This window comes from Arvicola amphibius, chromosome 11, assembly GCF_903992535.2.
Source record: "Arvicola amphibius chromosome 11, mArvAmp1.2, whole genome shotgun sequence".
NCBI lineage: Eukaryota > Metazoa > Chordata > Mammalia > Rodentia > Cricetidae > Arvicola > Arvicola amphibius.
In genome coordinates this window covers 104,460,147-104,474,111 of record NC_052057.2, presented here as the reverse complement: position 1 = coordinate 104,474,111, position 13,965 = coordinate 104,460,147, and the positions used below count along the sequence as shown (strand labels likewise).

At 34.6% G+C, this 13,965-nt stretch overlaps 1 protein-coding gene across 2 annotated transcripts in view; it reads right to left on the bottom strand.

Annotated features, from left to right (window-relative positions):
• The window catches only part of Fsd1l (fibronectin type III and SPRY domain containing 1 like), a 65,626-nt gene that overhangs the window by 15,548 nt on the left and 36,113 nt on the right, over positions 1 to 13,965 (bottom strand). For both annotated transcript variants that reach the window (XM_038347514.1, XM_038347515.2), the window contains 3 exons: positions 10,095 to 10,304; positions 8,959 to 9,057; positions 4,683 to 4,812 (listed from right to left, as the gene is read on the bottom strand). In XM_038347514.1, the coding sequence (XP_038203442.1) occupies positions 4,683 to 4,812; positions 8,959 to 9,057; positions 10,095 to 10,304 (439 nt within the window). The remainder of the gene's footprint in view (positions 1 to 4,682; positions 4,813 to 8,958; positions 9,058 to 10,094; positions 10,305 to 13,965) is intronic.

Sequence of the window (13,965 nt, the reverse complement as noted above, 5' to 3'; positions counted from 1 at the left end):
ATCAACAGTTCAGGCCTGCAGGCTCAGGCTTGGGTCCCAGTCTGCCTTGTCACTCAGAGTGCTGCAAACTAAATGTGCCAGCCAAAGTGTTCTTTAATTTCTAGATTGTACTTGTCTATTGCATTTCTTCCTGTACCTCTTCACTACAAGATGAAACACCACATACTCTTCCACTTCTAGAAGAATCAGTCTAAATACTATTTTTTTGGTAAAAGTCTTTCAGAACCTACTGTGCTGACTTTATAAACTCTAGATTCTGACAAAAACCCTATTGTGATATTTCCCTCCAAACACAGAAAACTACAAATACCACACCAGGCAGGTTTCCTGGAGTCTTGAGTAGGGAGCCTTGGTGTAAAACAGTACAGTGGGTAGCCCTGCTCATACCAAGTGTGGAGAACACCCAGTTCCCACAGCAGTGTCTAGAGGGACTCATATTCCTTAGCTAAAACAACACTCAGGGACCAAGCAGTATTCTTGGCCTACTCAGCTTTATTTAGAGACCTGTTCTTACGGGGGAAGCCCAGGCAAAGACACATTTTTAAACTGTACGCAGGGGGAGCCGAATTTTGTCACTGTTCCCACTTCTTCAGTACTCTACTCCATAACCAACACAAACCTTTTGCTTGGGGCTTTCTGCCAGTGACAAGCTCTTCCACCTATAACCTGACCTTCCCTGGGTGCCATTCAACTGAGGAAAACAGAACACAGGGTGGGTGGGCACCCTTTTCTTTGAGACCTTCCCTACACTATCATAGCAAGTCAGCCAAGCCTTGCCTGTATAGCTGTTTGGCACAGAGTTCTAACTGACCGGCACAACATCTGGCACAACATCTGGCAGCTGAACATCTTTCTTCTAGTCCATCACTACACACAGTGATCACCTTGTATCATTGTTTCAAGTATATATATCTTATCTATATGACTTACATCAAGTATATCTATCTTATCTATATGACTTACATTAAGTATATATATCTTATCTATATGACTTACATTAAGTATATATATCTTATCTATATGACTTACATTAAGTATATATATCTTATCTATATGACTTACATTAAGTATATATATCTTATCTATATGACTTACATTAAGTATATATATCTTATCTATATGACTTACATTAAGTATATATATCTTATCTATATGACTTACATTAAGTATATATATCTTATCTATATGACTTACATTAAGTATATATATCTTATCTATATGACTTACATTAAGTATATATATCTTATCTATATGACTTACATTAAGTATATATATCTTATCTATATGACTTACATTAAGTTTATATATCTTATCTATATGACTTACATTAAGTATATATATCTTATCTATATGACTTACATTAAGTATATATATCTTATCTATATGACTTACATTAAGTATATATATCTTATCTATATGACTTACATTAAGTATATATATCTTATCTATATGACTTACATTAAGTTTATATATCTTATCTATATGACTTACATTAAGTATATATATCTTATCTATATGACTTACATTAAGTATATATATCTTATCTATATGACTTACATTAAGTATATATATCTTATCTATATGACTTACATTAAGTATATATATCTTATCTATATGACTTACATTAAGTTTATATATCTTATCTATATGACTTACATTAAGTATATATATCTTATCTATATGACTTACATTAAGTATATATATCTTATCTATATGACTTACATTAAGTATATATATCTTATCTATATGACTTACATTAAGTATATATATCTTATCTATATGACTTACATTAAGTATATATATCTTATCTATATGACTTACATTAAGTATATATATCTTATCTATATGACTTACATTAAGTTTATATATCTTATCTATATGACTTACATTAAGTATATATATCTTATCTATATGACTTACATTAAGTTTATATATCTTATCTATATGACTTACATTAAGTATATATATCTTATCTATATGACTTACATTAAGTATATATATCTTATCTATATGACTTACATTAAGTATATATATCTTATCTATATGACTTACATTAAGTTTATATATCTTATCTATATGACTTACATTAAGTTTATATATCTTATCTATATGACTTACATTAAGTTTATATATCTTATCTATATGACTTACATTAAGTATATATATCTTATCTATATGACTTACATTAAGTTTATATATCTTATCTATATGACTTACATTAAGTATATATATCTTATCTATATGACTTACATTAAGTATATATATCTTATCTATATGACTTACATTAAGTATATATATCTTATCTATATGACTTACATTAAGTTTATATATCTTATCTATATGACTTACATTAAGTTTATATATCTTATCTATATGACTTACATTAAGTTTATATATCTTATCTATATGACTTACATTAAGTATATATATCTTATCTATATGACTTACATTAAGTATATATATCTTATCTATATGACTTACATTAAGTTTATATATCTTATCTATATGACTTACATTAAGTATATATATCTTATCTATATGACTTACATTAAGTTTATATATCTTATCTATATGACTTACATTAAGTATATATATCTTATCTATATGACTTACATTAAGTATATATATCTTATCTATATGACTTACATTAAGTATATATCTTATCTATATGACTTACATTAAGTTTATATATCTTATCTATATGACTTACATTAAGTATATATATCTTATCTATATGACTTACATTAAGTTTATATATCTTATCTATATGACTTACATTAAGTATATATATCTTATCTATATGACTTACATTAAGTATATATATCTTATCTATATGACTTACATTAAGTATATATATCTTATCTATATGACTTACATTAAGTTTGAAAGCAAGGACAGTGACGATCCCTATAAATTTCATAATATCTATCATACATTCCATAACAAACAAGTATTTATGAAAAAGATAAATAAATGTAGACATGTTAAACAGTCTTAACCCAAAAATCTGAACTATTTCAATGCTGAAAACTCTTAGCACTGACACAATGCCATGAGTAGGTAATGCCATATGTAAGCTGCAGCAAGTAATAGTCAAAACAACGGTACACTAAAACATGGCAAATTACTTTCATTTAATTAAGGTGCACATGAAACAAATTTGAGTTTAGAGTTGGGTCCTAACCTTTTGATAGCTCATTTATATAGGCAAATATTTCAAAATCTAAAATACTTTTGAATCTCAAGGGTTTTAGGTAAGAGATACTCTAACATCCATAAACAGCCAACATATATAATACCCTTAAAAGGAGAAAGATATAACAGTGTGAAATGCTAAATACAGTCTACAATTTTCCAGCTGCCAAATGAAATGTTATGCAGTCTATCAAATTCAAAAGCATTTTAAAATGCAAATGCAATGACTTTCACCAATAAACCAATAGGCAGAGATGACTTTGAGAAGAGAGTGCATGTGGGCATCTGGTAAAGATACATGACATCTTCACATAAACATCTTCTTACTTGAGCAACCTGCAATGATCCCTGTTTACAGCACTGTCTTAATCATTTCATCAATGATGTTCATTAATTTTAACTGGATACCTTTGAAATTATGTAATTACAGAATAATCCAAGCCCATATCTTAACAAATGCACATAAAAGCAATCAATAATGTTATTGAATACAGTGAAACAAGAAAGATGCCAAGTATAAGTAAAAGCAGGGTAAAAATCGAATGAGGAATAGTCTTTTTAAAGCACAGCACATGTTATCATATCCAATGTAATTCAGAGAATGCAGTGTACTACGATGCTGCAAATCCAAACACAAGCTACCAGTAGAGACAGTCTACACAGAGCAGCGTTTTAACTCATGAAGGCTGCGGCAATGGCATCTGCTTATTGGTTAAAAGAGATTATTCAGCCAAGCTGGATACTAAGTCCTAGAACTAGACAGACACAGATCATCACCTTGCGTGTTTCTTCAGTGAAGCAACATGGACACTGTCAGATAAAAACAGGCAACTGTTAAGACACTACTTTACAACTTAAACTTAACATCTAACCACAGAACTGAATGCTTGCTGAGCGGGTTTTCATTCATGGTTCAACTCATAGGCATTAACCATCAGACTCAGCAGAACTTTACCATTGAGAACTTATGGTTTCCATATTCCGATTCATCTAGGAAAACATAACAAAAACAAAAGCCCCTGAAGCCTGCCCTTGAGTGCAGTGGGCTGCTCTTCAGCAGCAGGCTTGCAACAGAAATGCTCAAAGTCATTTAGTGCAGCTCTCTTTCAGGTAAAACAGATGACCTATAAGCCTAGACAGAGGTCAAGAAACTTCTCTGTAACTAATTCAGATCAGTGCACCTATAAACATTAAAAACAGATTGCTGAAATAAAAATATATGACACAATAAGGAAAGAAAGGTATGAAAAATGTTAATTACAAATTCAAGTTTTGACAGTTGATAAAATATTCTTCACCTCTGAGTTACTAATGTAATCATAAACATATTGCTGTGCAGAGTAGACATTAAGATTATGAGGTATTGTCAAATAAGAATCAACATACAAGCATCTGTCTATACAGTAAGAATTTCAGTAAAAGTCATGGCCAGAGACAAGTCAATGCGTAAGTGCCCATCCACAGAATGGGTGTAATGACTGACTTACCTGCCCTTGTTCTCTTTTCCTTTAATTTTACTTTCTTGGCCTTTTCCTCCAGTAGGATCCCACTCTACACAGGAATCTTCAACTTTCAAGTTCAAATGTGATGATGAGTTATCTAAACTGAAGTTAAGAGCTGCCCAAGACAATGTTTAACAAATGTAAGACTTCTCCACTGTCTGGAACACACCTGACATGTTATTTCTTATTCACTGAGCCAACTCTGTGCAAAGAGAGAAAACTTCCAATCCCTAACCTTCAAACAAAAACCTCTCAATGCTTAGGTTGTAGTCTACAATTCCCACCTATTTTCAATTACTTTCTCTGCATATCTTATACACTAACCAAGTACAGTGCACTTGCATTGCCAATGGTATCTCTGCTTCTACAGAACTCTCCATTGGCACACAGTAATCATAATTTCATGTTATTAGAATTATCAGTTGGTTCTCAGTTGATTGTTTTGACTGAATGAAAGGGAGAACTGGTACAAGTATGGAGGAAGAAAAAGCAATATATTATAAAAAATGAATTAATGTAAGAACAGCACAAGTATTCTCTCTGAAGCTTAATGCTTCAACAATTTCACACCTAAACTCTCATTAGTTTAAACTGAGATAAACATGCATATACTGGAGCCATGATGGTGACATAAGCAGAGGAACTGAGCTAGATGATGAATATCTTGTTTGACAGAGTAGAAGGGAAAAACATCCACTTAATGAAAAAGGTAAACAAAAAATATATAACAACCTATGCTTTTTAGATTATTTGATGTTTTGGGGAACTATATGTACTGTTCAAAGTCCTTGGAAGTGCTTACTGAGGAAACAGCTTCCCTTTTTAAAAACTGAGGAAAAAAATCATTAAAAGAAGTGATTTCACAGCTGTGCGATACTGTTTCTTCTATTTGTAGTGCAATTTCCAAACTCTTAGAAGGCATCACGTATATAGTTACAAATTAATCTGCTTCTGCTACCTCCTGCCAAAAGTTCATATTTTTGTTAATTATAGATTAAAGAAACATTCTTTACAACACACCTTTGCTTACAGGTACTAGGTGAAATTAGGTAAGGCCTTTTATGAGCCTGTGATCACCAAACAAGAAAAGCACGTAGAGCCCAATAATTACCCTGTGGATGGAGCAATCTTTCATCCCTGATTCTGGCAAGAGCAATCAATTCCAACATGCATCATAGCCATTGTTCATTGTTTCACTTATGACACATCTGAACAAAAATCTACTGACTGCACAGCTACAAATGTCATACTACACAAGGAAGTCAACCACTTTCAAAAGCTGCATCTATCCAGAAGTAAACAGACAAGAATAATTGCAGCTTTTCAGTAAAAAGAAGATAGAATTCTTTATTGGGTAGAGACGTTGAGACATTCCTACAGTCAACTGCTTTATGAAAACAGATTCTGTTTGTTAGGTATTCGGTTATACAGTAAGAGCACTTATATTTTTGAAAGAAAGAAACCCGGGCTTTGCCATAGAGGTGCCATTGACTGCCCATAGCTTACTAAAATCCCAAGGCCATCAGAAAGAAAAATCCTAGACTATTCCTTAATATTTGTTATGATGCAGTAAAGAGCCATCCGGGTGGCAGGAAAAGGCACAACCCCAAACCACTTGTGATCCAAATCAAATACCACACCATCCAAACACAAGGGCACAGGTTTCCAAAAGTGAGCCATGTTTAGTCTTTTTCTTTCTCCTGACACTAATACTTTATCTGACCTCTCTTAAGTCATACATTTTCTCTAAGATAACATGGACAATACTCTAAAAGCAAAGAATAGAGAGCCGGGGGGGGGGGGGTGAGAAAAGACTTGCTGTCTTGAAGGTAAGATCCTGTCTTATACTTCAAAGCTAAACCACAGACACTATTGTTTGAAGCTGGAGAGAAGTTTTGTTAACTAGTAATATCATTTATCTTTACATGGAAGGAAAGGATAACATACCTTAAAAATTCTGGTGACAAGAACTTGCTATACTCATCACTTTGACAATTTTTATGGCAGAAGGAATAATGCTACATACACTGAAGAGACCGAAATAAACAATGCTAAGTGTATTACAGTTTTATGGGCCTGAACTATGTAACTGCCACCTCCCCTTCCTCCATTCTCTACTGGTATACTGACGATATTGGGTAGTCAAAAAAATAGCAGGAACAAGCCAAGTAACTTACTAAACAATTGTTCAATTTTTTTTTATAAAACCTGGACTTTTTTTTTAAAAAAAACAATGCTTGTGTTTTCATTAATAGTCACATCAGTGCTACAAAATAATCCCAGAAATTTATGATCCTTAGTCATATAAGAAATAATTTTAGAATCATGGTTCCTGGGTCTCAAGGTTGTACTTTAACCTAGGCTATCCCTGGGGGATTACTTCCACGAAACCTCAGAGACTGGAATCACCTTAGTCTCTCTCTAAGAAACCCAATACCAATCAAGAGTCTGCTTGGTAAAATTCAGACACTGCTAAAGGAGCAGCTATCAGACTCCCAGAAGGCCCTAAGTTTCCAACTTAATTTTCATAAAATTTACAGCTTGTCACAGTTAGATCCAGGTTTTTTCACAAGGAATACCAACAACCCAAAGATCTTCTGCTCCTTGGGGTACATAATTACAGTAACTCACTCTTTCCTGACAATGGGCAGAAGTAGCTCAAGTCACATAGAAAAGATTATCTGCCTGGAAATTTTACAAGGCTTTGAAATATAGAAACCTTTTTTTAAAAACAGTAATATCACAGTTTGATAATAAATAATTCAAAGAAATTACATTTCTTCACTAAGCTATATATAATTCTCAAGTAAAATTATTAGCTAATTCATATTACTTCAACTGGGAATTTTCCTAGGCTTTATGCCACAGACATTCTGAGTTTGTATCATCAGAAACTTACAGACCTTGAAGGCCCAAGCACTTGCCTACCATGCACAGGGCCTGGGGTCAAGTTATCGGATTTAGTGTTATTTATCATAGCAAATTTCTAGCATGCATATCTACTCAAATGCATCATAAATAAACAAGAAGTCAGTGGAATGCTCCAAGTCTCAAATACAGATTATAATGTAGAGTCTAATTCAGCAAGAAATCTCAGGCAGTGATCACCTCACAAGTGGGGGAGCTCTGGAAGAGTGGCTTTCAAATTGGCAAATACCTAAACGTTCTTCTGTTTTACAAAAGGGGACCTTCATAAATCTAAACTTCTCTTGAGAGAACAGAACTTGGGTTAGAAGCCTACAATAAAGAATGGCCAGGGCTGGAGAGATGGCTCGGCGGTTAAGAGCATTGCCTGCTCTTCCAAAGGTCCTGAGTTCAATTCCCAGCAACCATATGGTGGCTTACAACCATCTGTAATGAGGTCTGATGCTCTCTTCTGGCCTGCAGGCATACACGCAGACAGAATGTTGTATACATAATAAGTAAATAAATATTAAAAAAAAGAAGGCCTAGGACCTAGAACAGATTCTTATACACATCTAGAGCAGCTCTAGGGACAGAGGTAAATATATACTTCAATTTTCCTCTCGTCATTTGCAGTATGGATAGCAGCAATATCTAGCAGTGATCTCTCAAAATGATCTTAATGACCAAATGATTAATTTTTCATTATTGTGACATTAAGTGTGTATGCTATATAAATATTAATAAACTGTATAAATGGTAGTAACTGCAAGAAAATTTGGGAAAAATAGAACGTCTTGTTGCTGATTCATAATTAATTCTCTGAAAATTACAGACAACTTCAGCAATGCTTACATATTTACGCTAACCCAAACCATGAACTAAACACGCAGAGGCAAGTATGACACCACCACCTCAGGACAGTTTGATGGCTGAGCAGGTAAAGGCACAAGTTATCACAACTGCTGACCTGAACTTGATCCCTGAAACCTACACAGTGACTCCTACAAGTTGTCCTTCAACATGCATGCATACTATGGCACATGCTCCCCCTCCATATGCACACAAAATAAAAAGAAATCTAATTTAAAATTAAGAAGAAACCAAATAAAAATAAATGAAAGAAATACTGAAAAATACTATCATCTGAGTCTACTTTGCCCACAAGAATATAATTATAAGGGAAAAATCTACTACTACTCTAGTCCTGTTTCCCTGCCTTATATTTCCCACATTGGAAAAGCCAGAGGTAGGTGGTAGGAAGGAATCCAACAACAATAAAAGACCCCGACAAAGTCTCAAATAACTTCTGACGGCAAATTCTCTCGGCTGCTGTGCAAATGGCTGCCAGCCTTACCTTTGGTCTCTAGGGTCACTGGATCGGAATACTCTCCAGCCACAGCCTTGTTGCAAGCTCGCACTCTGAAATTCATATACTTTGAATCAAATTTTAAGCCTAAAAAATGAAAGTTTTTAGTCATAAAAAGTAAGAAATTCCTTCCAAATGTGTGAGTGTGCATCATCAAGCAGACATTTCCTTCTTAGAAAGCTCTTCACTTGAGCAGAGCACAGACTTATGGTAAATGGATGATAATTACTGAAAACCAGAATAATGACTTACCTAATATCTTCTTCAAAATAAATAAATTATACAGTTACCAACAGATTCAACATAGTGATAACTAAAACAGCACCCTCTCAGACTTCATTAGAAGTGGCGCTGTGCTGGCTGCTGCTCCCAACCATGCAGGTGTGCTGATTAGCCATAGTGTGCTGTATGCACTTGGTGCCTACTGTACAGAACACCAACCCCTGGGAAGGAGCTAGTGCTCAACACGACAGCTCCTAATGTAGCCCGCTCTGCACAGGACGCACCAAAGAGCCCAGCTAATATTCTGCCATTCAAAGCATCAGAAGTCCTCATATACTAAGATACCTTTGAGAAAGCATTCAAAAAGCCAACATAAAAAAAAATTATAGTTAAGTCCCAATTCTGTGTTAACATGGAGATAATCAATCTTGTGGCAGTGAAAACAATGGGGTTCACAGCATCCCTGAAATGTGGAGGTTTGAGTACAATAAACAGTTTCTTTACTTAGTCAAAAAAAATAAAATTAAAATTAAAGATTTGCTGGGCATGGTGGCATAGGCCCTAATCTTAGCTCAGGAGGCAGAGCTCAAGATTGGCCTGGTTCATAGTGAGGTACAGGCAAGCCAGGACTACACAGTGAGTCTGTCTAAAAAAAAAAAGAAAAATAGATTACTTTGTTTCTATATTATTCTAAATACTGTTTCTATGTTATTCTTTTATATTTGCTTTACAAACACTATTTAGCAGGTTGCAGATATTAACTAATTTAAAGTTTTACTGATATTTTAACAAAAATTAATGCACATAATAAATATCTAAAAATCAGTTTGGATAATAGAACTTAATTTTATCATTTAAATAAAATTTTTTTACCACACTGATTTTCTAAGGATTCAGGATACCTGATAACGTATATTCGGTGCCCTTGATGTTATCGATCATTTCCCAGCACCGCTCGTCCTTCACACGCGGAAGCCCATCGAAGTTTGTTTTCCTGTACTCCATCATGAAATGGTCAATCTTACTGTCTTCCTCAGGCATTCTCCACGTTACTGTTACAGAGTTGTCAGCCACCAGACACTCTACTGGATCTATCTCTGGAGCTTTTGGGACTGCAGAGAAGAAAAGGGGGGCAGGGGATATCATTCCTCACATATTATAACACTAATCAAATATTTATGCTTGGCATTCAACCTTTGCTATTTCCTCTTTTTAAGATATTCAAAAATGAATCAGGCTAAGAGAAAGGACAAGATACAAATTCAAAATATTTTTTCCCAAACCTCTTTCATTGCCAGACAATAAAAGTTTGCATTTCAAAGTTTTCTCAAACACTCATGGTTTATTAAAATTTTGAATGCAACAGGTAAATTCCAAACATCTATCCATATTAAAAATAATCCAGAATGACTTGTTACTTCAAAACATATTTTAAAGCTGTAATTTTAAATGTTTGATACAAATTAAATCAGTATTGACAAGCTTTGAATATAATGATTAAATTAATTAAAAATTGTTTTCTGTGCACTTTTAAGTGAGTAGGCAAATAGAGAACAGTTGGTTACCAGGTGTGAACAAATATATTAAGTTAAATAACAGGACTAGCTTCTGATATTCCAAAGCAGAGGAAAATGGCTACACTTGAACAGTTGACAATAATTTACTATATAATTTAAAAATAGTTACATTTTTAATGCTCCCAACACAAATAATGACAAATAATTTGATTATGGCTTTTTGATTTAATTGCACATCAAAATATCACACTAGACTCCAACAAATTTCAAAAGCCTTAAAAAATAGTTTTAAAATACTAAACAAAACTAAATTCCTCATTTCTCAAACATATTTAGGAGTTGTCAACTCCCAAGAGCTTTATGATATATTAAAACAAATTAATTCAATGAGCTATAATTAACATGTCTGACTATAAATTGATTTATTTTCCATAAGAGATTTCATCGTTTTGCAACACTGTATAAATAGCACAGATGTGTCTTGTCTGAAACTCTGCATATACTATATTAATATCATATGTAAATTGTGTTGATTTTAAAAAAAGAGAATTAAAAAAATATTTCTCTTGGCATGGAGGTACATGCCTTTAGTCCCAGCATGTGGGAGTCTATGAGTTCGAGGTCATCCTGGTCCACACAGTGAATTCTACAGGCAGATAAGGCTGCTATGCAATGAGTTCAAAACAAAAGTTATTTCTGGTGTACAAAGCTAGATCAACATTTGAAATTGATGAATATATTCAATAACATTAATAAAGATATGATCATTTAGTAAATAAAAATTATAATGACAATATGCAATATTCATGATAAGAAATTTTAACAAAGAAGGAGCAAGAAACTTTACTAAACAAGAATATTTCCAGGGGTCTGGAGAGAGGACTCAGTGGTTAAGAGAAGTTATTGCTCTTGAAGATAACCTAGGTTTTATTTCCAGGCCCCACATGGCAGCTCTCAACTGCCTATAACTCCAGTTCCAGGGGATCTGATACCCTCTTCTGGCCTCTGTGGGTGCCAGGCACACACATAATGAACATATATAGGTGCAGGCAAAACACTCATACACATATAATAAGTAAATAAAATAAAAATATTTTCCAACCTGTTCATAGAAGTGTATACCTGTAACCCCAGCTCTTAGTAGGCTGGGGCCAGAGGATTCTCAAAAGCAAGCAAATAACAACAAAACTAAGGGGAAGAAAAGGAACATCTTCAAAAAAGACTAGAGTTAACAGCATATTTATCAGTGAGAAACACAGGACCTTACCCCAAGACTGCAAAACTAGAGTGAATATTTTCCCCTTATTATCGCTACTCAACGTTTTATCATAAGTATATCGAAACCCAGCAAGACAAGAAAATAAACACACACAGACTCAACAAAAACAACATTTTCTTTGCAGTTGAAATAATCAAATGGGAAAAACCTAAACTAAACAAATAGAAGTGTCAAGAGGCCACAGAATCACTGTGGGGTGTGAGGGGTGAGTGTGTGGAGCAAAAGAGAATTTAACCACATGAACTCATTCCTTGTGGAAATTCTGCTTGGCAATGTAATAACAAATGACCCCCATCAAAGCCCAGAGAATGGTGCAGTATCAGCAGAGAAGCCCAATACAAAGTACCGACATCAGTTAAGAATAAACTGTTAAGCCAGGCATGGTAGCACACACTTTTAGTACCAGCAAGGAGGAGGCAAAGGCAGTCAGATCTCTGTGAGGTAGAGGCTGGCCTTGTCTACATAGTTCATGGAAGCCAGAGCTACATAACAAGCCGCTAACTTAAAAATAACAACAACAAAAACCTACACACAAAAATAAACCATCAGCAGTGGTCCATCAATTGTTTTTATTATTTATTTATTTATTTATTATGTATACAATATTCTGTCTGTGTGTATGCCTGAAGGCCAGAAGAGGGCACCAGCCTCATTGCAGATGGTTGTGAGCCACCATGTGGTTGCTGGGAATTGAACTCAGGACCTTTGGAAGAGCAGGCAATGCTCTTAACCGCTGAGCCATCTCTTCAGCCCCCCATCAATTGTTTTTAATGTACCTTATCATTCAAGATGGTAATAATGGGGGAAATTGTAGAGGAAGAAATAGGTTTCAAAATGCTAGCGCTAGTATTTGCCTAATTTTCTATAAATTTAAAACTATTATAAAAAACCAAATTGCTAATTTTTATAATTATAGCAGTGCCGAGGAAGACAGCTCAGTCAGTAAAGTTACCACAAGGACCTGAGTTTCCTGCCCAGAACTATGTACAAAGCCAGGCACTGTACTGGTACACTTGTATACCCAGCTCTGGGGATGCACAACAAGTGAATCCTTGGAGCTTGATGGCCAACTAGACTATTCCATTAATCAATAAGTCCCAGACTGGTATGTTTTGGAATATTTATTTATACTATAAAGATGTGTCCTTGCCTAAGGCATCTTCTGACTAGTTTAATAGAGACCTAAATGCCCAAGAGCTAAGCAGGAGAGATTAGGTGGGACTGTTGGGGAGAGAGGATGCTGGGAAGAAGAGAGGCAGGGAGATGCCAGAGAGTTGCAGAACAAGCCAGACACACTGTACAGAAAAGAGGTAACTGAGCCATGTGGCAAAACATAGATTAATAAAACAGGTTAATTAAGTTATAAGCGCTAGCTAGGAGCAAGCTTAGGCTAAGGCCAGGCTTTCGTAATTCGTAACAAGTCCTCGTGTCAAAGTATTACCACACTGGTGAGAGACCCTATCTTAGAAAACACGGTGGTCGGTGCCTGAAGAATAACACCCGAATGTACACATGTTCAGAAGAAGGCAACAGAGGTACATACAAAAGTAAAAATACAAAGCAACTGAGAATTACCTCAGTAAAATAACAATAAGCTGAAAGGAGGAGAAGGTGACCAAGTTCTAATGAATATGAGATTGCCCCAAAATTCATTTTCTGTGTAAATAATTATATGAACTATTCTTATATGCTCCATCTTAATAGGACAAATTTATCACGTCACTGCCATCAGGCTTTGTCCTGTGGAATGTGGCAGCTGTTCGTCTCTGCTCCTGTGTATGATACGGCTACCCAGTGTCAGAGAACAGACCACATATGCCCGCAATGCCCACAACCTACATCTCAGGTCAGCTGACATCTCACGAAAGTCTATTAGCAGGAAGAGTCTTCTATCTTGTGAAACAAAGTAAGCTACTAAAAATTGGGGACAAAGGGAAGAGAAATTCAAGTAGTGATACTTGGGAGGAAAAAATAATT